The sequence below is a fragment of the Columba livia genome, chromosome 3, assembly GCF_036013475.1.
Source record: "Columba livia isolate bColLiv1 breed racing homer chromosome 3, bColLiv1.pat.W.v2, whole genome shotgun sequence".
NCBI lineage: Eukaryota > Metazoa > Chordata > Aves > Columbiformes > Columbidae > Columba > Columba livia.
Genome location: NC_088604.1, coordinates 42,028,251 through 42,054,855, shown reverse-complemented (window position 1 = coordinate 42,054,855; position 26,605 = coordinate 42,028,251). Strand labels below are relative to the sequence as shown.

General features: G+C 36.9%; 1 protein-coding gene across 11 annotated transcripts in view; it reads right to left on the bottom strand.

The window, feature by feature from the left end:
• Window positions 1-26,605, bottom strand: part of KLHL32 (kelch like family member 32) — a 113,969-nt gene that overhangs the window by 83,441 nt on the left and 3,923 nt on the right. For 7 of the 11 annotated variants that reach the window (XR_010471254.1, XM_065056558.1, XM_065056563.1 and 4 more), the window contains exons 2-3: window positions 6,927-7,015; window positions 4,927-5,107 (exon numbers count right to left, since the gene is read on the bottom strand). Coding sequence is in view for 9 of the 11 variants with exons in the window: in XM_065056558.1 (XP_064912630.1) it covers window positions 4,927-5,107; window positions 6,927-6,949 (204 nt within the window). In the remaining 2 variants the exon portion in view is untranslated. Of the gene's footprint in view, window positions 1-2,588; window positions 2,720-4,926; window positions 5,108-6,926; window positions 7,016-15,230; window positions 15,359-26,605 lie in introns of those variants that run through there. The other 4 variants (XM_065056559.1, XM_065056560.1, XM_065056565.1 and 1 more) reach the window with 3 other exon arrangements.

Genomic DNA, 26,605 nt, shown 5'->3' with positions numbered 1-26,605 from the left:
CTGCAAAACATGGAAGAAAGTCTACTGCATCCAACAATGTTCTGAAATATAAGCCTTCTTCATCAGACTACAGGGACTGAGAAGAAAACAGGTATGAAACAGTTCTCTACGACAGGCCTGCCGCAATAAATCGGCTTTCCATGGGCAGACACTTGGCAACACAGAAATTGCAGCTGAGCTCAGCCCAGCTTCAGAACACTGGCTAAAGCAGAACTGCAAAATGGAACTGAAGTAGCCTGGAGCAAGAAAAGAAAGTTGGCAATTACAGCAACATGGCTGCAATGACTCCTTTCTGTCCTGCTTTTAAGCTGAGAAAATGCATCAAATAAAGAGTAACCAAACACCACATGTTGTTATAACACTAATTTAATTAGAGGCAATAAGCCACAGTCTCCTATGGCCTATCTCACTAACTGCAGTTGATTCTGTCATACTTACTCATAGTGCACTTACCATATAGAAACTTCAAAAAAGAAAAAAATAATCAAGAGGATAACTCAGAGAACTCAGAGAATAAGACACCATATTGCCTACCACCCAGCAGCAGCAGAATTGCAATTAATTTATTCACATACGATGAGAATCGCAACAAAAACTTATTTACTCTGACAGCATAACAACTGTTGGGAATTGGAAAATAGAATTCAGAAAACAGAAGACTCTTGTAAATGTTTCTGACAGCAGCCACATTGCTGGGTTTAAAAAAAAATATATAGAAAAAAGATAAATGCATATACAACATTAACAGAAGCAATGATTCTATATGCTTGGGAAAAATGAAATAAAGCATTAGAAACAATGTTAGATGACATGGTGAGTCTACATGACTGAGATCTATCCAAGATGTTAGGTAATAAATGCAGATGAAATAGTTTAGTTTCTCAAATATGTAATATTTCCAACTGAGAAAACAAAATGAAAATGATCCCAGGGAAAGTTTAGATATGCAAGAAGGGGAAGTATTTCTCAGCCTACACAGGAAGCTAAGAGTGAGGGTGAAAGCCTCTTTCAGCACAAAAATCTCAGTAATGACTACATATTGCTAGAACAATTGAGTTAATTTGGTCCAGTGGAAAAAAAGCTAACGTTTTAAAATATTATCTGGAAAGGGAATTTCTAAGTAGCATCACTTCAAGGAAACAATAACAAGAAAAATACCATTCATTTGGTACACACACATCAACGGTAAAACACTGAAAACCAAAAATCACATTATACTGCAAAAGCAGCCAGTAATTCTGATTTTTCAGAACTAGGTCCTTGGATCCATCCCTAAGATGTATTAGGGAGACCCTTTTCCTCTCTATGATTCACATAACAAGACGACCTTGAAAGCTATTTGCACCATACAGTCTTTCATACCTTGGGTATTTCTTAATAAAATTAATTCTCTAACCTTATCAAGACACAAGGCAATATATTGCAAAATACAAACAATCAACAATGTTGTGTACACACAAAGAAATTATCTGTTGACATGGAGGAAAGACCACACAGAAAAACCCTGAAAATAAACTGCTTAAGAATCAACTGTCACAATTATAAGTACAAAGTGTGTATGCAAAATTAATATCTACTAGTATGTTTCAGAGAAGATTCTTATAAGAATTGAACATGCTCATTGTAGAAAAAATTAGAATATTATTGACATTTTAAAATCTATTCTAGTTAATCGATATAATTTTGTTCATCCAGATTACATGGAAAAATCTGTATCTTTTTGAGAAAGATCAAAGTCCTGTGACTATGAACCCACTCAAATGAAAAATAAGGAAGAAAGGATTTTTTCTGATGGGAAAACTAATGCATTTTGTACAAGAAAATCTTGAGGTTATATAATCACCTGCCAACACTGTAAATGCCTACTAACGAAGTCATGCAGTAGCATTTCATTTTGCTCCCAGAGGGGAAAAAAAGAAAAAGAATCTCTTAATTGGAAATCACTTAGCCTGCTAGAGCTATCACAATGCACACACACTAACTCAACTGCCTTGCCTCCTTGCAACAGACTGAGACAAACAGCAAATTACAGCACATCATACAGAAAAGTGTGCCTAAAATGCTGTTTGTTCCTTTAAAAAAAAAAATAAATATATATATATATATATAAAAAAATACATATGTTTACTATGCTTTACATGAGTCTTTTAGGGCATTTACTATATTCCTTCTCCCATTTCAAAAGATGTCCTTCAGAACATACAGAACAGAAAACAAATTGAAAACCCCAATTTTCAAGTGCCTAAGAATGCAATTTACGTCTGTATTTTTGATGTGGTATTTCTATGCAATTTCCTATGGGCTTGTTTTTCTTAAGAAAAAAAAAAAAACCAACACATTTTGGTGTACAAATGTAACAAACTCCCAAAACAGATGCTATGCTCAGGATTTAAGTTCCATTGTTTCACCACAGCTGGAACTACAAGACTAACTATCCCAACTGGAAGAAGGGATGGAAGGCTGTTACCCTGGACGGCAGGCCCTTGGTATCTGCTGAAGCTCAGGTCTCTGGCTTGTCTTAGAAAAGAGCCACAGAAGCCAGAAACTACGGTAGGCAAGTTGTGTCACACTGATATACATTGTCATACCAGTTTTATTCAAGGCAACTCCAATATCTGATGTTCCCAAAATCAGGTCCACTGCAATGAAAGATAAGTTTCTCATGGCAACAACTTCTTCAGGGTTAGAAAATCCACAAGGTTCTTCCAACAACTCCTCCAAGAAAATCCAGGAAAAACAAAAGGTAGAAATTATCTTATGTGAGATTAACAGCTAAATTCGAAGCATGTGAGTCTAGTCTTAATGACCAGCAAAGACGGATTTGGCACTTCTAGATGGTGATTCATTTAATTCTAAATAAATCTTCTATCCTCCTTTGTCATCCTCTGGAAACTCTTATTTTCTCTTCACTGACTCTGAATGAAGCTTGGTGTCATTCTCCTAAATCTCAGAAAATGAATACTTGAGTAGCTCAAATTAGGCCAAATCCCCCTAGATGTAAAGCCATTAATAATCTCAGTTTAAATACAAAACATTATTACTTTTTAATCAACTTTTGCTTTTTTTCTGAACTACTGGAACCAGGAGCATAGTATACAGTAACTTTTTTGCCATCTTCCTACAGATCATAAATCTCATTTCACGATTTTCTAACAAAGCTTTTTGTTCATTAATAATAGAAAGTATTAGACTGATTTCAGGAAGCACGAGTTCTACGTTTATAGCTGTTACCTAAAGTCTGAAGAATATGTCCTACCAAATTATAACTATTTTGAGGCAGATCAAATTGCTAAACAATGCATAGACCATTCTCTCAGTATTGTTTTAATATAAAAGATTTATGTAGTACTTAGGAATTTGATCTATTGTGAAACTGCGTTGGTTTTTGTTTGTTTTTTGTTTTTTTTTCCCATAGGGTATTAAGATTTTAATTTTCAATAACTGTTCAGCAAATACCAAGTAGCTCAACTGGAAATAGCAGGGTGAGTCACAGTGCCAAAAATCTCAAGGCCAATCAATGAGTGACCAAGGTAGAAGCTGTTCCTACCACACTGCTTGAACACTGGGTACAGCTGCCCACCCTGTGATGTTCCTATGCACTGGGTACAATAAGCACTAGAAGGAAGGTATGTCACAGACGCAGAAGAACGATGCAGCACTCTTATTAAAATATTTCAGTCTAACCAGAACAGCAGCCCTGTAGTACGTCCATCATCAACAAGTATATACAGCTGGAGAGCTCCAAAATCCCTCTCTGTGCACTGGGGTAAAAGGAAGAAAGTGATAAGCAGTCTGTGTTACAGCAGGCCAGGGTGCCATGACGAAGCAACATCAGCAGTGCAAAATCTGCAGGAGCAGAACATGTAAGTATGCAGACAAGCTCAAAGAAATGAGCAATAAATTGGCTCAACATCAGCACAGAGAAAGTAACATCAAGGTTAACAATATTTCTTAAACACACAGAATAAATTAAGTCTCAGTTCTAACTAAAAGAGAGAGACAGAGTTGACAGGAAGATAAAAATTCTGCTCATGCAATTAAGGATACGGAACAGTTGTCATACACTGTATTACTGTTGTAACAAAAGACAAAGGTCACCACAAAGAAGTTCGTAGCACTACAATTATAGTGTAGGCAAAACAGTAAATAAACTTACTTTGTTAGAGAAAACAGACCTTTTAAATTAATTTTCACTTTAGTCGCTGAATAACAACAGGATGACTCACACTTAGAAAAAAAACAGTCAACTAAAGAGTTATAGACAGTCCAACATTATGAACAGGTACATTGTAATGAAGGTTAGTAGAATTGCTTCATATAAAGAATGCTCTTACTATTAGAAAATTCAATTTTTCAGCTACTCCAATTTAGCACCTGGGTTCAATTTTCCATGCTGAGTACATGAATCAGATTTCTCAGGGAATATATTAATCTCTACATATCAGAAACTTTTTTCTGAAAATAAGTTTTATTACACTGAAAAAATTACTATGGCCTCGTCCTTGAGAGTAATCATTTACATCCCTACAAAAATCTACTCTCAAGCTGACTTAAATTGCATACATTAATATTTAAATTCCCTCTCCTCATCTTTCCATGTTCTAATCACAACTTCCATTTTCTGACTTTACTGGAGCATAAGATTCATAGAAAGATGTATACTGCCTATCTTTACTGGAAGGGAGAGAAGAAATTATCATAAATAATGATAAAAACCGTAATGATGTTATTAACATTACTTTTCCATGCCAGGTGTATGGATACTTGAAGTTGTACAAGCTACTGAATGTGCAATAATCCTGAATTTTCTTCAGGCTCAAATTTAAAGCTTGTTCAGTATGGTATCTATCACCATTCCTGCCCCCCATAACCCAGCATAATTCTGAATATTATTATAAAAAGAGGAAAAGAATTATTTGGACTTACTCGGAAGTAGTCACTGCAGGCTGCCAGGACGGCTTTATGTGCGTGGAATTTCTGCTCTTCAGCAATGAGGGTGATATCGCAAAGAACACCATCACTTCTTTGTTGGTTCAGGGCTGCCAGGACAGCATCATTATGGGAGCTGGACTGACAAAGCCTCTGACCTGTCAGCATTTCCTGAACGCTGAGAGGGGAAAGGGGAAAGAGTTTATCAAAAAAGTCAGAAACAAGCAGATTATGTCACAAATATAGAAGAACATTTTCTAAGACAAGATTGTTTGATAATTCTTGGAAAGAAAAAAGTCACGAACCCTGTCAGCCAAAAATCTTTATATGGTACAGACATCACAAGAGAAATTCAGTATAACAAAGTGTTATGAAACCTCATTTATACTCAAATTTTAAAACTTCAACTATTCTGATTTTCATTTGCTGCACTGGAAGTCAGCTGGACTCGTAGAATTAATTCAGAATCATTTTAGAATTAAGAGAGAAGACTAAAGGGCCTAGGTCAATGAAGTGACAGAAAACTTAAAGTAGCTCAAACTGATTTCCACTCTATTAGTGGAAAGAAGCATCTGTGTATGTATGTAACTAGTCCTACTAAAAGAATAGACTTATGGTCTCAGGTGGCCTGTTTGTCTGATAGTGCATTACTGAATTTTTTAGACCATTTCAGTTCATTCACAATTAGGCAGTGTTGTGGAGGTTTTTTGGTTGGTTGGTGTATATTGGGGGGAAAAGATGTTTGCTTGTTTTTAAAATGCTGAGGCCTTCCACCACCTCTGAATATCTCCTTGTATAAGTTTGCACGTCATCCAGAGGTGAAAGTCCTTTTCCACAAGAAAAGGACTATTTCACTCAATAGAAAACATCAGAGAGACAAGGCACAAGGGTAACTTTGGTGGGGAAATTTTATATAGATATGTGTGTGTTTACATATATACACATACATACACATAAAATCAGGCATCTGTGGTTTTAAATTGAGCTATATCATAATCTTTTTTTCAATACAATGACCAAAGTGAAAAAAAAAATTAAAAATCAATTGCCTGTAACCTTTCTGTTAACAACACATGAAGAATCTATACATGTGCAAGACAATTTAACTGGAATTTACTAATGAAAAAGCACTGATTCCTTAAACATGACATGGCCTCTTTGTAGCAATATTGTCAGTTGATACACTGAACAGCTATAAAAATGCAAGAAATTCCTGATTATCTTCTGCTACAGAAGCACGGCAGGTAAAAGGGGAACAGAACTGGAATTATACGATGTTTCATACTATCAGGTAGATGCCTGAGCTCCCAGATCTGCCCACGAGCGTAAACTACTCTGTAAAACCGAAATACTAGTGTATCAGACTAGTACAAGGTTCTGCAGAAAAGCAACTAGATTAATAAATTCTGCTGAGTGTTCTGCCTGAAAAAGTGCTCTGGCAAACTAATTATATCATAAATATCCAATTATCTAATGAGACAGTAGGCAACACAAATAAATGAGAAAGTCTAGACTGGAAAGTACACATAGATGATTAAGACTCTGTATGAGGGAAGGAGATAGAATGGGACATTCTGGAAAGCAGGAAGATGAGTTTGGAGAGAATGCTTTGAAGTCATTTCAAGGAACTGGAAGAGTAATATATGTCCTGAGTAATGTAACACTAGACACACCAAAAACGATCACCAGCAACCAATTCAAATGCATTAATGTAAAATACTAGTTGCTTCCACAATTAAAAATTCCAAAGTATGGACAAAGACATAAACAAGATAGCATACGAAGAGGATGTGGGTACCAAATCAATCCCAGGCACGCTTCTCTTCACTAGAGAGCAACAAGAAAGTAAAATTTTGCAGATTATAACATGGATATGTACTTAGTAATGTGAATTCCTACCTAATATTAGTCTCACTTTTCTACTCTCTGCTAACTGCAGTTTTGATAAACATCAGTCTAAATGTGAATGACTTTCTACACACTACCAAGTACTATACCTCAGGCACCTCTCAGATGGCATCTTTCACTTTAGCTCTTCTGAATATCAAAGCTTATAATCCCGTAGGGAAAGCAGCAAGCATTCCAGCTAGAAAGAGAGAAAGGAGAACAACATTAAAATTGAAAGCATACACAGCCTCAGCCTTAAAGATCAGTATTTTCAGGATGTACAATTCAAAAGAAATTTTCTTCAGTTCTTCTTTTGCAGAAAGACACACCATATAGATTAGGTGCATGTGAAATTTTGTTGGTTAGATTGAGTACAGTTTGAAAGTAGCTTTTCCTCTAGACTTTCTAGAAATACACACCCTACCATTTGAACTTCCTGTATCTGCTGTCCTTGAGACATGTGTCCCTTTTGCAAACTCAGGAACACATTTTCCAAAGAGTGGAAGAGCAGTAAGAAGGGAAATATCTTTCCAAAAATCCCTCAATTTGAACAGGAGGCCAGAAGCATCTATTGGTGTTTGCTCCCTGAATGACATACAGCTATACAAGTCTTACATCTCTCACAGTGTAATCTCACAAGCCTGTCTAGGATCTATGAGGTTTGCCATACACCTCAACTCATGCTTTGACGCCCGATTCCAGGTGCTATTAGAGGCTAACACAGATCAATACTGAAACACCACATATACCCTTTTGTAGTGTTACTAATTAAACAAAAAAAAAGTCCAAATAATGCAGTTCTTTGATTATATTAATTTGTTCTTAAGGTGGTTTTCATCAAGGTTTGCAAAAGATGCATAGGATACACTGCCTTGATTGTTCCACATCCTTGGACCTGTTTTCATGCTATTCTGCAATCGGATCCAGAGGCACCTCAAAACATGGGCCTCAATGGGCCTTTGAGTGCCTACAGGCTACCAAGGACTTTCTCTTTATTTCTGTCCTTCTCATGATCCAGAGTCAGCACCTACCAGAAACACAGCTCAATAAACTGTTAAAAGGTTCTCCATCAAATCACCTTGAATTTCAGCAGACCACATCACATGTAGAAACAAGTATTCTTATAATGTAAATTCCCATGAAACCAGCAGAGCCCAACTCACATTTTTTATAAACATGAGCAGGAAACTTACATCAGTTTTTCTTCCTTGTCTTCTCAAATATGCCAGTTTTTAAGTTGAGAAATGCCCAACAGACCTGATATTGTTGGCTGCAGATAGGAAATCCTACACCAGCAAGAGATGGGGAGGGAAGAAATTCAAGCTTTCTCTGACCTTTTCAAGAGGTCCTAACTCTCTGGCCCATGAAAACAAACAAACCAACCAACAAAACAAAAACAACAAATCCACACAACAAGCAGCAGCGAAAGCAAACAGGAGAAGGGCCAAGAAAGACTTGGAGGGGAAAGCATTCCTTCTACAATAAAATAACTACGGCATATGATTCAAAGAATTAACGAACTATCTGAAGAGTCACATACTTATTTCAATGTTTTGTCCAGACAAATTGATCTTTCCTAAATTTTGTGATGCCCCCTTTCTCCTCCAAGTGCCAGTGCAGCATGCCTCACTTTTCTATTTTTAAATCTACATCACATATACAAGAATACTATAACAACGAGTAAATCATTTTATCAACATTGCACTGATTTTACTTAACAAGATAAAATTACTTAATGCAGCTCAAAAATGTTAATAATTGGAAATTCTGATGTATTTATTTATTCTTGCAGGCAATCTTGTAGGGATGTGCTGTACCAGAACAGTTCCAAAATCTTTTGTGCCAAGAGCTTTTGTCTGTTTCAGACAGCTGGATCCATCTTCATTATGTAAACTAACTTTCATTGGTACATAAGGAAACTCTGCATTCGAATGTTTAAGACATACTATTGTCTTTCTATTTAACTACTTAAAGTAATTCTATTGGTTTAAAAGATTAATTTATAAATTTAAGGATAAGACTTTTGGTTTAAATGGAACACTTTAATTCCACCTAAATCCTTCTGTTCTAGTGAAATACTCCATTATGCTGGATATTAACAGGAAAAACGTAGGCCAAACAGAAAACACTCACTACATTTTAGGTCTGAGATACACAAAAAATTTGTCATAAAACTTTTTTTGCACATTATTTCTTTGAGACATTAACTTCTTACAAGTTTACAATGAAGATCACTAGGCACTGATCCTACTATATTTTACAACTAACTTTGATTTTTTTATTGTTTCATTTGTTTCTTCACATCCTAGTAAAGTGGAAAAAAATGATAAACAATAAAAACTAGTAACGATCCAGTTAGTGCTGAAAGAATGTAACAGTAATTTGGTGGGGGTATCAGGGGAGACCAGTAGTTTTCCATCAAAACACACTGTATCTGGCAATTTCAAAGCTAAGCAATCACAAATAAATTAAACTGTCTATGCAAACGATTATGTCCAACTAATATAGCAAACAGTGTTTTGTGGAAGTCCCGAAGTGTTAGTCTTTCTATACATTTATTGTGTTATCATGCAGCAGCAGAAAAAGTTGGGGGTTTATTCTCTCTGGAATTCTTGGAGCAGATTGCCACTCTGCTCTATCCATCACATGCTGTTAGGCTATGCTTCTTCTCTAATCTAAATTAGCAGTGTAGTTCAATAATTATTTGATTCAAGATTATTAAAAATAGTATTTAAGCAGATAGTATTTCTTCCTTTAATTTATTATAATATTGCTTTGCTTCACTTCTCACAACTGCCCCTGCTGCTTCAGATCCGCTCACAGAGTGAGAGGCTGGCTTGTCTTTCTGGCAAGATCTATGTTCTTCATCTCCTAATACAGGACACAGCGAGCAAGTTTGGGAACTATGGAGTCCTTTACAGTCATATCAGTTAAGGCTTTCACCCAGTTAATCACAAATAAAGTTACTGATCTTCTGTTTACCACTAAACTTCACAGAATGGCACTGCATTAGTTAAGTATTATTTTGGCTATAAACTCCTCTAGTGTGTGAAAAGCCCCTATTTTCTCCTCTCATTTTTCACTTTGATTTGGGAAAGCCACTCATCTGTTTTCACATTATCTAGAACAATACTGCCTATCAAAAATATATTTTAAATAATCAATTTCAACGCTTATTCAAGCCAGCTAACCAAACTGTAAGGATTTAAGTAAAGATTTTAACTAAAAGCTGCATATGTGAAATGAGATTATCTTCTTAAACAAAGGTTGTCCCACTTGTCAGTAACCATTAAAAACTGTTGATTTGTAAAACTTCCCACTAAATTTGATTTTCTTTTCTATGAGCTTAGATAACGTATCCTTACAGTTAGTAATATTTCATTTAGATATATTTATTAATAGTCCTAATTCTGACTCTTAAGTTATATTAGAAAATGGTGAAGCAGCATTACGTTCATTAAAGTTGCATTGTGCCAAACTACCTTAGACAGAAACTTATGGAAATTCATAAACACAAAAATTAGCTAAGAAGATTAGAAATATTCACGAACATTCACTATGTAAAGAATTCAAAAGAGATTTTGAATTTTCAAGTACTTATCTTCAATTAGTTATCCTTCCCTCAAGTCACTCCTTTTCAAAATGTGTATTTTAGGCATTTAAAAACAATTTCCCTTAAAACCACACTTCTTCATTTTACATTAGAAGAAATAATAATATACAGCAGGCGTAAAATGAACCAAAGAGATCATAAGCCTCACATTACTCTTTTCTGTAGAAAAGCAAAATTTTGAACTGAGTATGTCAGGAAGATAAAGCATTTGGACCTTGTGAAATCCTGTTTCCCCTTTGACAACTTCAAATATCTGGTTGAATTTCGCTCTTTATTTAAAAAGAAAATGAAACATTTAAAAGCAATCAGAAGTACACTACATTCATTTCTCCTTTCAGAATGACTTCATAGCACGTCCTCAAGGAGACTGTCGTGGATGCAGAATAAGACCATTAAGATTTACCCATGGCAATTTTCTGTCCTAGTTTATATCCTTATGCATAGAAGCTTCCGGTTTTGTCCTTAAAATACTCTGGCTTTAGTAGGTCAGAATAATTCATCCTTTCAAGCTGCACATCACCTTCTCTCAGAGTAAGAGTCCCTTCAGAAACAAGACTCTATAAGCTTACTATTCACAAAAAATAAAGGACAGCATTATCTTATTTTTTTTAATCAGAGCTCTTCCAAATAATTTGTCAAAAGGGAAACATTTGGAAACAGCTAAAAGAGTTTGATTGCAAGATTGCTCTTGTAACTATATTAACACACTCCTCCCACTTGCCTGGGAGACTTTACTTTTTCCTTCTTTCTTTAAGATTTCTGAGAATTTAAAGATTTTTCTCATTCCATAGAAAAATGTTCAAGAACATTACAACGGTGAGTGAAACCATAACTCGCCAGTGAAACCGTAACTCAGCTCAACTGCAAGATTCTCATGTAATTAGTGCCTGAATATAGTGACTTTCAAGATAAAGCATTCATAGTACCAACAAAAACAAAACAAAAACAAACAAAGATAATTACAATACTGATAGAGTGAAAAATTAAAAACCTGGATTTGTTTGGAAAAAAAGAAGTCAATCAAAACAATGCAAACAAATATTCAGCAAAACGAATAATAAAGTAAAAACATGGTAAGAATAATTAAACTGTTACACCCTTCTGTTTAGTTACAAACTGTTTTATTTTAAGACTGGAAAGGTCATTGCCATCTTTAGGCCATCAGCTACAGTCAACTAGAACCATGAATTTCATTGTCTATCACTACCATATTACCATCCAACATCACAAATCATCAAGATCCTAAACCACAGAAATATAAAATGAAACCACAGGGGTAAAAGCTGTATAAGCAGAACCACAACTTTATGTCTTTCTATCCTCTTGATGGCTTTATATGCTCTATATATCTGAATCAGTTTTCAGAACATTTTTTCTGAAGAGGCATCCAGATTAAAACAAATGCCAGGTTTACGGTCACATGTGTAACTTAAGCCATATTTTACCTACACTACCACTTAAGAGTTGGTTGTATTGTACTGATAAAACCATATCCAATCGTATAGCCCCACGCAGTTGCACACTATCTATGAACGGAAAAGTCTGCAGTTCTACTGGAAACCATATATTTGCAGTCTGATGACTTTCAAGAACACATTTGTTTCCATGATGTGTATGTACTATTTAACATCTTTAATTTGAAAAAAAAAAGATCAGTTTCATACAACTATAATAATATATCACTGTGCACTATCAGCTTAGCTTTTCAGAGCCACTCACTGTTGCTATTGTTTAAGCTATGATACTAATTACTCACTTGGCAAAAGGAGAAGGCAACTCCTTACACAACCTATGTGTCATTGTTAGGCAACAGTTGGGAGAACAATATTACAACTTATTTTCTCTTCTTAGGCAACAAATATGCAAAGGACTCTCAAAGTGAAGTATCTAACCCATATATTGAGTCAACAGTCATTACAAAGGGACATGGTGAAAGCTCTCTGGGATTTTAGTTTTAAGGCATACTAATGCCGGCATGAAACCAACTCTTCAGTTACTTTGCCAAAGTATGATTTCAAGATTTTCTCCTGTCGAGCCCAAGAAAAGACAAGACAGGTCGATGTAAGTAGTTTGTAACTTAAATTTCATTTGGAATTTCATCTGCATTTTCAATGGATAAAAAACAAAAACCCTTCTTTAAACATAACCGTTTTCTTTCTGTGAAATTTGACATAGTTGTTGCAAAATGTGGAAGGCTTCTCTAAATTAGGTCAGAATGCTTCATAGCAGAGAGCAACAGAAATTTAACTAGAAGCATCATGATTATTTCTCCTGATAACTCTAGCGTGAGGTGTACCCTGAAATGCTGTCAACTTCATCAGGGTCTCACTCAGGCAAGCCTTGGATTTTTACCTCTCACAGCCATCAAGGTGCTTTTATTGCACAGAGGAAACATTCTTTTATAGGGTAGTGAGAGTCAAAAATACACAGGTATGTTTTTGAAACCACTTCAAATCTGCATATGGAGTATTTATGCGAGACAGGAGTATACAGTACTGTAGACAGTCTGCAGTCTCAGCAATTAGTCTGCATGAACTTAAAGATTGGATACCTGTCTGAAACAAAATAATCACATTTTCTGCTTAAAACCAAATAAAAATACTAAGAAAAGCATAGGTGACTGCTGCATAGAGGACAGCCTTGCATAACTGAGGTGACCAGGTGATCAGTTGTGTCTACATACTACACCATCATGGGATCTATTAACTAATGGTGTTTCCAGTCAATGAGTATTTATATTTTTCAATGAAAGCAGAAAGAGTTTATTCATCTCTGTGGGACCTACAATAGTCCTTCAACTTTTTCCACAAAATAGCATTCATGAAGTTTAAAAGAAAATGGCTGTGAGTACCAGTAGCTGAGTAAACACACACCTTCTAAGAATGACCTTCAATAGCCACAGGGTGGCAGAGCTATGCTTCAGGATAATCTGTACCTCCAAGACAGTGACCAGACTATTTCAATAGCCTTTTCCCCAGCCTCAAAGCATAATTACAATAGCACAAAATACTTCCTGTGTGTTCTGTGGATGCTTTCAACACTAGGAATCAGGAGAAAAACAAAACAAAACAAAAAAGCCTGTACATAACAATATGACTGGCAGTTCTCCAAACAAAGTATTGCAACCGGTCAGGAACAGGCCTCCATGTCTCTATCTTGACAAATTTTTTGAAGTCATAGAACAACTGAACAGAAAAATCACTATCAATTTTACCTCATATCATTAAATCAGTATGATTTTTTTTTCATATAAATTAACATGCCAGAGGAAACCCTAGACACTTCTTCATTGGAAGTGTAGATCATTTCACCCACATGCAAGCTCGGAAGGGCAGAAAAGTTTTATCAATATTAGCAGATTTAACAGTGCCAGTGCTGGTTCCATTGCCCATGCACACACACCAGCCCATATCTGATCTCTTGTGGCTTCCACAATAACATTGCCACATACAAACATCTAACTGGGAAAAGTCACCAGCTAACTCCCAAGCCCTGTCTGGAAATGCTTTAGGAGAGCACAAGATGGTTCAGGTCAAGACCTAGCCAGAGATTTTTCTAATGATTTACTGATAAGGATATTTGAGTTTCAAGCTCTGGCCTGGAATGGGCGATGCAATGTTACCAGCACCAACAAGGCTTTCAAATCCCAGCAAACAAAGCAAGTGTTGTATAAGAACATTTGAAAGTCCTGCAAACTCCTAAGATAGGAACCATTTTAGGCTGTTTTACAAATGTGTTTTTCTCTCCCTACTATGTTTTCTCTGTCATATAAACATGGAAACAGGGACGAGTGGTTGAAGAGATGTGGACAAGTTACTAATGAATAAAAAAAAATTAAATATGAGATTTAGGATCCTTTATTAGTGTATACACTGCTAATTTAGAACATGGTTTGTGCAAAGTTAAAACTTCCACTCAAGTCAAGGAGAGAACAGGGAATTCAGAATCTTCTTTTATTAGAGCTTCTGCATTTTTGACTTTTTTTTTTTTCATATTGGTTTTGTGTTTGGGGTTTTTTTTTGTGGTTTTGAGGGTTTTTTGTTTGCCTTTTTTTTTTTGTACAGAAAAAAACCTTGACATTTAAATCAAACTTTAAAGTACAGGATTCTGCTCTGGAGGAACAGGAGTTGCCTTCTAGCCTGTTGTGGCATAACTGGCCTACCAACTGTTCCTCCACTCTTCGACGTAAGAAAACAAAGGTATTTATGAATCACTTTTTGCAGAGAGAAGAGGGCATCAAAAGATTTCTGGCACCTTTAAGCAAGTTGGGCAGGTTTTGCATGAGGCCAAGAGGAAGAAGAAGAGTGCAAAAGAAGATGGAAGAAGAAACAAAAGATGATACAGAGCAAGCTAGTGATGAAGACCAGGCAAGAGGGCTGCAGTTGTTTCTGGGTTTTTCTCTTTTGCAACAGGAGGGGAAACAGTGGAATAGCACACAATACTAAAATCAGACTAGTATCTGGGCAAAATAAGGAGAAAGGATGGATTTTTCAACAGCATGATCGCAGGAATAGAAGCCACAGGTCAGCTGGGAATAATTCTAATTGCTGGGCAAGAAAGCTGAACGCTCAGTTTGGGAGTGAAGACTGGGAAGGTACAGAGAAGAAAAACAAAGAGCCAAGGGCAGAGAAGATCCTGAACATGTGTCACCTGCAGGTGACACAAACCCAACAGATTGGGGAAAAAAGCAACCAAAAGAATCAACGTCTATTGAAGTCCATTTCATCTAGATTTTAGAATAGAAATCAAGATCACAAAGTTTTGCATCTTTTTTGTGGAAAAGTATTTGCAGAATACTTACCTTCACCTTTTCCTGACTGTGCTGGATCATAATCAATAATATCCGACAGTTTATTCAAGCAGCCAAGCTCAGTGCTAATGGTTCCAATTATGCCGCTGTTCCATGCAGCCAGCACAGCTCTTCCAGACCTTTTAAAAAGTGTTAAAAAGTTACACGCTCATGAAGCTAAGAAGGCTAGGAAATGAAAGAAGCTAAGTGCTCCAATGCCCAAATTGAAGTTGCCTATGATCATCTTTCTACAAGAAAAGGCACAGGTATTTCTAACTCTAACCAATACTTCCTAACGTTAGTGTTGAAGTAAAGAAAACAAAAACAAAAAACCACAACACACCAGGCAAAGTGAAATTCTTCTCATATGACTTATGTTTGTGTTAAAGTCAATGAGGGGTAGCAACATTAAGATGACATATATACAGTCCCTTAGTGACCTTTTTCCACACTCAGAATATAGCAAAACTTCTATAAACCTGGTTAATACTGTTCCAGCATAAACTCTTTTATTACCATGATGCCTATATTACCGTTAAGCTGCAAGCTGCTTTAAAAATTAAAGGCATTTTCAAATGTAGCTTTTCATTTTATTCACTTTAATTGACTTACAAGTTTAAGTAGAGGTGACAGGACCTGACGTTAACTAGAGCTTTGATCAGTCTAATCTAGACCTTGTCCTTACAACAAACTCAGTGATTAAAACACTTCTATACTGAAAAGTCAGATTTGATTAAAACATTAAATTCTAGTTTGAAAGAGAAAATCCAAACTAATCAGATGACCAGAATAAACAAGGTTTACAGACAAATGTATTTCTAGCCATTGCTCATGGGGAAGAAGTAGAGGGAGAGAATGGAGAGGGCTGCCCTTATCCAAGTTTTGTTACGCACTGCAGTCAAGTAAGCCGTAAGCAGTAAAGTCTACACAGTCCCCTCCGTGTTTTGGGAAAATCCTCTCTCAGACACATAGAGCCTGACAGGCATCTGCTCCCTTGCTCTGCTCAGTGGTCTCTTACAGTCATTCCCCTTGCACTGAAAGTTCACGGCTCCTTCGTGCACTTTTCCCGTCTTCCAGGTGGAAGTTCTCCTACCAGGATGATCAGCTGCCTCAGGGAAGTGCTGATCACTTCTGCCACCTTCTGTCTGTCCCACACACTAATCACATACCATCTCTTCTGTCATAGGAAGTTATTTAATTACCCTCCAACAGTAAGTAGCAGAGTTTCCCTCCAGAAGTTTTTCTCCTCTACCTTGTAGTTATTACTACTTACTCTTACTACATTTTTGAAACACAGTATGTTACAGAAAGATATAATTTGACAGGACATACAGGACAGACTGATACTTGCATTTGTTTATTTCTAGGAGAAAGAAACTGTTGAGATTTTGTAGAGGATTCTTCCAGTATGAGTTATCTATACATTAATATACCAACACTGTCACAGGTAAACACACAGCAGTAACTGTAAAAATGGTCCTATATGTTGTAATTCTATGCTTGTCTTTAAGAAGAAAGCTGTAAGGTCTCAGAGGGAAGACAAGATAAAAGAGATATGTCATCTTCAATACTGCTTGCTGCATAGCAGTTACTGTCTCACAAAACTGTGATCTGGGGCATGCAAAATCTGAGCTTTAGAACTTGCACAACTCCATCTGCAGTGGTAACTTCTTTTCGTCTCCTTCCTTTAAGGCTCTCAGCATACCTGAACTTTGTTCTTTTTATTCCTAGCTTTCATTAAACCATCCAAAAGCTTAATTCAGAAGCACTGTAAGCACCATGGTTACAGGTTAACAAAGCATTAAGCCTGTGTCATTCTGGAAGGACACTGGTTTCCCTAGCTACAATCCCTCACTTGCTATCCGCAAGAAGGGCGGTTTCTTCCAGCCCTTCACCCTGTTTTACACTGCCGTCTGCAAACCACAAAAGCATTTATTGTTTAGAAAAAATAAAATGCATTGTACATGATGGAAATTCTGTTACTATAGACCACTTGGCTTTTCATTCACTGCCTGTAACATGTTTACACAGTCACTGCTATAACTATAACCTTAGCTAGCTAAGCTAGAAGAGAACACAGATAAGCCTGATCTGGGCTGAGGAAAGCAGCAAAGAAGGAAGGCCTTTTTGCACTCCATCATCAAAAATCTGCAGGAGCTTCACTATATGCACAGGGCTGTACGAAAATGTAACTGGACTAAGGAAGTAAAACTGATTTAACCAAGAGAGAAAACTCTCACCATAGCAACAGAAGGAAGATTGCTCTCTCAACTCAGGACAAGGGACAGATTTCCTACATGAATTAACTGTGGCCTTCTCCCTGTTCCCCGTGAGTACAACCTGCTATAATGTGTGAGCTTCTGAAGCATTAAGATGGTTGGTAATGGTACAGTTCTCACCCCGCTGCCAGGGGAAGCTGTGGCTCACAGATCTGCGGGGAACACAAAGGAAAACATCAGGACACCTGACTTCTTATGTAGGAAAACAGCTGAATGCCCTGCCCATGTTGATGGTAGAACTAGTGCACTATTTTTCTCCATAGATTCATTTGCACAAGACACCTAGATTCATAGTAGCATATTTTATTGAAACAGGAGATTTCCTGTTTTGTCTTGTCCTTTGCTTAACACATGTTCCATTTCTAACACATAATATATTCTGTGTTCTAGACCAGCTACCTAGAAAGTGTTCTGATACTGACCACTGTCATTAATCCAGTGTCAATCTAGCAAATAAACATTTCCCTCGAAGCCAAAAGGACACAGCAGGTAGGGAGGGGAGGTGACAGACAATACAGCCTAAAAAGACTCATTTTGAGGATGCACAAGATGCATTTTATAGTGCAAGTCATGTCTTTGACAACATGCTTTAAGGAATTTACTTTAGTACAAGCTATTATCTTCAAGTAAAAGATCACTCTCATTAAGTTCTATCAATTAGGTTACTAGAGAGATACTTGAGTTCTTGTTTGCAAACATCAAATTTCAATGTGCTGTAGTGATTTTCAGAGACAATCCCAGAATTAGTACTTAAAATCCTTTGGGTACACATAGACTCACCACAGACTGGATGGTTCAATGGATATTTTGTAAAACTTCTATGTATTCACGAGCCAGATCTGACTAGCATTAGCTGTTGACACATTTGGCAATCAAAAACAGACCAGTTACTATGACAGCTCTAGAAACTGCATCATCTGCTGTCACTTCTCAACAATAATCTCATCTCAGTAATGGAAATACGTAGGAGAACACAGTGAGTGCAGAGATAGAACACGAAAACCTTGAACAGCTATATTTTGCATCAGCTGATGACCAAAAAAAGTACAGTCAAATCTCCCATTTCCTTAATATTTGTGCACCAGCCTGTACATGAAACTTGTACTACAGCTCTGTTTTAAAAATAGCAATTCAACATTCTGGTCCCTAGACCCAGGATACCACCTTCATCACTGGATTACAGAAACCTATTCTAATCCACTCTCCTTCTGACCCAAAGTGTGCACTCTTGGTGGGACAATAAACCACAAGAGCAGGAGGGAATCAGAATAACCCCATACATATAGAGTTCTGCCTCTAGTCTCATAGTTATTTCACTCTTTGTAGGAGGTGAGAGGAACAGTTTTGAGTGCCCATCACAGCAAGGACAACTGAACTCAGATGCATTATTAGGCAAATGACACATCCACGGTTGTTAGATTATTTTAATAAAAAATGAGAGGCTAAATTTCAAAAGAAAAAAAAAAGTAGAAATTACTAAATGCTACAAATAGCTATTCATAATTCAAGTTAAAACATTGTTTCTATAACAGTTCAGAGCATATACAGTCTTTCCTATAGATGTTGGTTGGAGGGTTTTTTTGCTGTTAATTGCCTTAACCATGCACTTTATTATATCTACAAGATCATCTCACATTAGCATTTTTAATTATTAAAAACACATTCAATATTGCTGGTAACAGCATGATCAGAGATTACCTTCTTAATAAGCATTCCTGTTTGAGTGTCAAGCATTTGATTCCAGCTGCTTTGAGCTTCTACGCAAGTAAAAACAATGTTTGCTGACATAAAAGAGGCAATCCACTTCATAAAGGAACAATGACCAAATTAAACCGAATATACCCAACAAAACACTACTTCATGTAGCTTTTTTTAATATGCCAGACACTTCATAACCTTTAATAAAGTTAAATACCTTGGGAGGAATTATGGTATTTTACTACACTACTCTGAACTCTGCACTGTATCACAACACTTTAAGATTTTCTTTGACTTCAGTTAATTTTTCATTAGTTTATACTCCCAGCCTCTAATCCACATGTAAGTTACCTATGTCCCCTCTTCATTTCGTCCACAGCAAATAATACAATTTAAATATATCAGTGATAGTACATCTCTAGAGGAATCAACAGGACAGCATCATCACTAAAAGCAATGAACCTTCTAAATCAAAGTTTGACAGTCTGATTTAGGAAGAAAAATGCTAACTCAGAGTCTCTGCCACTAGAGAAAATTTTTGGTACAATGAAAGGTAAGTGATGATCAGAAAATAAAGACATTTTAACGTAAGGAAAAGTCAAAATAAAGCGGCTATGGTGGTTTCTTTCTCTGCCACTAAATGTATCTCCTGGAATCATACTGCACCTAAAGCTTTCATTTCAAAGAATAAAGTTATTAGGTCTCAGGATTACTGAGAGGACCTTGAAAACATAATCTAACACCAGACTTATGACTTCTAATGGAAAGTGTCTGAATTTATTTAATTACTGATGTCTGCGAAATTACTTTCGGTGTTTGAATGCTTGAGGCTGTCAATGCTAAAACGAAAAGGCATTGAATGATATAACAAATGGAAGCTATTCAGTGTCTTGAGCTAGGAACAGAGACATACTGGCCCAAAAGCTGCTGACTGGCATAAAGACAGCCTGAACACCTACCCATCCCCTCCAATGGCTAAGCCCAAGGATGCTGCAGATAGATCCAAGGACAGAGGGGATAATTAAATGACATTTGATTTCTCTCTTTAACAAATGGCACACACAAAACCCTGGAGGTGAATCAGAGGATTTGCAGGGGACAGACTGCTCTTCACCTTGCCAATGAACTGAGCAGTTGTACTGTACATGATCCAGCACTCTAAGCACAGACTCATTGCTTTTCTTCCATCTTTGGACAGTAACCTACTGAATGCAGCCAAGAAGTGCAGGACTGCATTCAGATGACCTGAGTCACTCTAACCAAACGAAGGCTTTACGTCTAGCTTTGGCCAGGTTCATTCAGTTACCTGGCAACACTACAGTCACCGCTACCTAATCAGGAGACACTTGTTCACTAATAAACAAATAAACAATGCAAAAATAGGTCTGAAAGATCTCTCTCTACCTTGCAGTGCTTTAATTCTTAGATCTGACATTGCTGCCAGTTAGTGAGCAAACCATGTTGCAGCACCACTATAAAGTAAAAATGGATTACTGATTTTCAGATTTGGGATCATTTAATAACTCCTACTTAAAACAAAACACACACACCAAACACCTCACAAATGCACATTCACCTGTACTCTTGGAAATACTCAACTGGGTATTGCCTACCTATCACTTTGTACAATAATGTTAGACTGAAAAATGCAAAGAATATAAATTAATGAGGAAAACAGTCTCAATGTAGTAGGTAACCTCATTAATTCAAGTACTAAAAGAAGAGCTTTCCTTGCAGGAACAGTTTTGTTAGGGGAAAGGATTCTTTGCTTTAGCCAAGTGCAACATTGTAAGTGACTGCAAGACTGTAACAGTAGTACCTAGGAAATTTTGTGGAAATACCTTGGAGAGATTCAGAAGAGTTCTACAAGTACTTAACATAGTAGCTGGAGAAGATTTTCACCCTCCTCTGAGGCCAGAGTTGGTTAAAATCATTGCCTTTCGTTTCCTGAGATCTTCTAAAGACTGAAAACATGAGAACATGAAGTATTACTGAAATTTGTCCCAGGTTTGTAAACAATGGTTTTCTGTATTTGAAAATAACTTGCTTCTTTCTGCACACAACCTCTTCTGCTTTCGTAAACCATGAATAACAGCTCATCTTTTATTTGTTGTCAGTTTCTCATAGAACCAGTTTGTTATGATTGCTCTCTCCTACACAAAAGCTGGTCAGGATTTCCAAACACCCTTCTGTTTATTTATGGCGAGTTGCAGTAAAAACATTTGCTTACTCCAATTCAGGGGAAGAATCTAGTAAACAAAACTACACCATACTATGTGAACAGAAACTAAGCACTTACAGTCAATATGTCTTTCTCTAGTCTGCATATCTTCATTATGGGGCAAAGCAACTGATTGCTCTTCTTTCAAGATAGAATGGGCTCAAGTTCAGCATCGACATCAACTTCTGTACTGTCTCTTGCCTGACCTGGCTTAAAAGTGTACAGAGACTTCTATGGGGGTGCTTTTTAATTTTTAGGGGCTTTTGTTTTAATTTGTTTGTTTTGGTTTTTTTCCTTAAAGCTTTAAGAGGCATGCTGGTGATTCCATCCATAGTACACCTCCACAAACAGGGATGCCAGCAAAACACAAAAGCAATGAGCTGCAGCAGGAGGGCAGAGGGATAACAAGTCTGTCAAGCCAGTATTGCTGCAGAACATCTTGTCTCTGCCTTTCTATCACAGTTCGATACAATGATCTACAACTTCCTCTTGGTTGTCATTTGTCTATCCAGACAAGGTCCATAAAAGATCGTAAATCTATTTGATTGAATGTTGTGATAAAATCTGTGTCATCTTATTATTTTCAAACATGCATATCATACAGATAAACAGATGAAGAATAATCTTAACTGAGAATGGATAGAGGACTTTTTTTTTTCCTTCCTTTAAACAAAGGATTCTGAATTTACAGCTCAAGATTTTCCTCAGCCTTTCCCCACCCTCCTTAGTCTGAGACACAACTTTCTCTTATTTGGCAAAAAGCCTCTGTTTCAAGCAAAAACACCTAAAAAGAGGATCTCAAGTAACGTTTAATCTTTGGTCTTCAATCAGGATCAGAAATGGAAGTAGAAAAGAAACAGACAAGTGTTGAGACTTCTGTGCCCTCTTCAGCTCTAAGCAAAAGAAATACATCTGTTCAGAAGATTTGTTCTTTTTCTCTTGCTCCTTCCCACAGATTGCAACAATTGGCCCAGAAGAAAAACAAACAGACACACACCACAACACACAACCAACAAACTTCAGCCTTCACCTCTCCAATACCTTTATATCACCATATCTATACTACCACTTTTTGGTTTGGGGGTTTGGGATTTTCACTTTTTTACTGTTTTACTTTTTTTCCTTACTTTTAAGTGTTCAGGGTTTTGTCTGGTTTGTTATAGGCTACTTGTTAATCACATAGTAATCTCCTTCACTAGCTGGGCTAAATAGCAAAGAAGCCAGAAATCAAAGATGCAGCCTATGAAAAATTAATTCCTTGGCTTTCCAACAATTTTCAATATTCACAGAACACAGACCAGCAACAGGATTAAATGTAGAAACATAATGTGTAATTCACTGAAGCAACCTATGCCATTGAAGACATTTCCACGCCCCTTTCCCTGTATGTACCATGTTCTGCCACAAATTATTGCCCCTGAGCACAGGTAACAAGACTCAGCTATTAGAGCCTTAATTCTCTTCCCTTTCCCAGCAACACCACTAAAAAAAAATCAAGGCAAGTCCACAGTGCAAGAGTTACTCCTAATTAGTAAATACAGTAAATTCAAATGGCCTGCCTAGCAGCTTTCCTCCCTTTAAGGTAGTTCAGAGTTGCATTATGCCAGATCTGGAATCCTGTGTAAATGTGAACAGCTGCAAGAAGGATAAACTACACTAGTTTTGTGTATGGCTTGTTCTCGCTTCACTGAGTCTCTTCTGCCACTTGCATCCAAAGAACTAAAGCATGGAATCTGATTTCATAAATCATCTAACTTGATGGACCTGATTAAAAGGCCTTAAAGAAACAGAACAATACTAATAAAATAAAAATAATTTTTTAAAAAATATTCAAATGGCATGCTTCAAGCTGAGTATATACTTGAGGGTCCAGTCACATTGGTATAAGAGAACTTCGTGTATTAGAAGGCCAGCCCTGGTTACAGAAATGTTTTGGAGTCTGACATGCTCTCTGTAAAGCTGAATTCCTCCTACTATTCCACTTCCATTCTCCCAAAGTACACAAACATAACATACCCAGCCCTCTTATTTACATTTCAGCAATTCCTATGTTTTTGCACTTCTGTAATTCTTTTGGGAGAATGGAGCACACACACCAAAAGTAAACACATAAGATCTCATAGTTATATTGTATCACTCAATTTCCTATATACTTTCCCAACAAGCAAATACAGCAGTTGGATCTGTAGGCTAAAGTCACCACAGACCACAAAAGACGTGGGGTGTTTTTTATTGTAACCTCACTGAGAATGAGAAGCTCAGTGCAGCAGGGGTACGGCACATTCCCCAGCACACTCTGCAGTCCTGATGCACTAAGATCCTGCCAGAAGAGAGTTCTGTTGCCTGTTTGTTTGCTTGAGTCTTTTTTTTTTAACTAGAAAACAAAAATGAAGTTCAGCTAAGGAATATACCAGACCCACAAAACAGGTACTGTTATCACCACTGCAGAAGTTCCACACTTCAGTTCAGCCTTTAGCTCGTGAAATCTCTATTTTGATCTCCACATTTGACTGAAGTAAAAGTCCCAGTTCTGTTCTGAAAACATCATCTCAGTCCTTTTATTTTTTTTTTTTGTTTTTTTTTTTGTTTTTTTGTTTTTGTTTTATGCAACTAAAATAAAGGTGACTGGGAGGGAGCTTTCAAAACTAAGTGTAACACAGAAAAGAGAAAAAAACACGTAAAAGATGTATTGCCTCAAAGGGAGAACCTTTTGACAGTTTACTATTGCTTTAAAGACATCATTTAAAAAAATCTGTGTTAGATCAGGAAAATTATTATTCAAAGCCTATCTCATAAATGTAGCTGTTGAAAAAAATGTTAATACCAATTTTGGAGAATTTAAAAAATAAACATGGAACTAATACATTCTACATATCCTGATGACATTTCTTCAACCACAGGTTCTGTCTTGATAAGCCAGTTATAGTCCCAGTTTAGCTTACAAATGGCAGAAGCCCTTTTACTTTATTTAACCTGAAGTGAAACCTGATAGAAAATGTTTCAGACAGAATAAGGCCATCAGCTTGCTCATGTGCACTTCACAATTTGTTATTAATCTAAGCAATGTTGTTTTCACTTAACTGATAATTTAAAAAAAAAATAAAAATTCCATACAGGACAGAAATCAAGTCTTATCAACATGGCAGAGATGGACCTCAATCACACTTAGATACGATACTTTCAAAACAAAAGCCCTCTGTTGCCCAAACAACTGATGCTGAGAATTTTTTTTCAAGCGTATTCTTACTGAAGAGTAGAATGAAAGGCTATTCTGGAGGAACAAGAGGTTAGAAAAATTGAAGATGTTGAAGTTTAGACTACCAGGAGAAAAAAAAAAAAATAAATACACATACACATTTTTAAGACACATCCTAAGTAATCACAGCATTTAGAAAAACAAAACCACAACACTAAATTAGGCTGCAACATCACATCTTCTAGACTGTCAAAAACCACCACTATACATATCATTCCTGTCAGGAAAACTAGACAGATGGTTGCAGAAAAATACACTCTTTCGAACAACCATAACTTTTAAGTACTGATGATTCAAAATATTTACAATATTTATCTCCCTATAAAGCTCATTCTCTACAATTAAAGTTCTTCAAAATTGCTGCAGCATATTGCTACAGAAATTTTGGCAGAACACATTCTCAATTTACATAATTGTTCAGAGTAGTCACCTTAGAGAAAAAAATGATACATTCTCAAGTATTATGAATGTTCTGAAGCCTCTGCTTTATTTTACTCATAACTGTTTACATATTTTGTTTGTTTCTCATCACAAAGAAATCTCTGACTACTCATATCAAAGTCAATAGCTTCAAACTGGCACAAGCATGAGTGGAATTTGCACAGCACTCACTACTGCAATGTCATTTTCTGAAATGACACCTTTTATTTGTCAAGCCAACAGAGAGACATATTTTGAAGAATTAGCAATATAAGTAAGTGTATAAAGACCCACCAGTACCACCCCAGTTCCCACAGACTATCTGCCCTTGAAGTGACTTAGCTGTCCACAGACAGCGTAAAACACCAAAGGTATTCTACTTCAGCTACCTTGTATGTGCAAAACCTCTTCCCAAGAAAGGAAGTCAAACATTGCTGCTCTATAGAATGTATGACAACAGACCTCAGTGCCAAAGCTTAGCTACATCCAAGTTTTTCCACAGCTAAAAGGGCAACTAAAATACAAATCTAATAGCATCTTGACAAAACATTTTTTCAATTCCACTCTTGGCCAGGCAACTCAGGAGTTGATAGCACAAAGTTCCTCCATGAGTGCTGGAAATCACAAAGACCATGGCCTAGGACACAGACTAGCACCCATCTGGAACATGCTACAGCTCCTTTCTGGCCTACATTAGATACTTCCTCTCCTATAAAAGCCAGGCAGATTTAGCATGGCCAGTCCACATGGAACATCCAGAAACAGGAGTTTGAAAGTTCTCCTGGTCCCAGATTTGCCTCGTGTACCTGAAATTTCTTCATGGACTCAGCAGGAAAACCCCTCAACAAATTTTCTCCTAAGCAAGTTTCTTCTCAAATTGAAGACTCTAACTATTTAAAGCCTAAAACTGAACTAGAGGCAAATCCCAATCATGAGACAGCATACAAAAAAATAAAATTGTAAACAAAAAGCTGTGAAAAGTATCCATTCTTTACTCTTCAGAGACAGCATTTGACAGTAAAATTTTAAAATTCCCTCTGAAATGAAGTTAGTAAAAGCCTGTAAAAGAAAAGCATCCCTGCTACAATTACATAACCTTCCATAGAATCATATAATGTGCTGAGTTGGAAGGGACACACAATGATCAGAGTCCAACTCCTGTCCCTGCACAGGACAACCCCACAGTTCACAACATGTGTCTGAGGACATGGTCCAGTCTCTTCTTGAACACTGTCAGGCTTGAGGCCATGACACCTCCCTGGGGAGCCTGTTCCAGTGCTCCACCACCCTCTGGGTGAAGAACCTTTTCCTCATGTCCAACCTAAACCTCCCCTGGCACATCTTCCTGACATTCCCTCAGGTTCTGTCACTGGTCACTAAAGAGAAGAGTTCAGCACCTGCCCCTCCTCCTCCCCTTGTGAGGAAGCTGTAGCCACCATGAGGTCTCCTCTCAGTCTCCTCTTCTCCAAGCTGAACAAATCAAGTGACTTTAGCTGTACCTCCTATGGCTTCC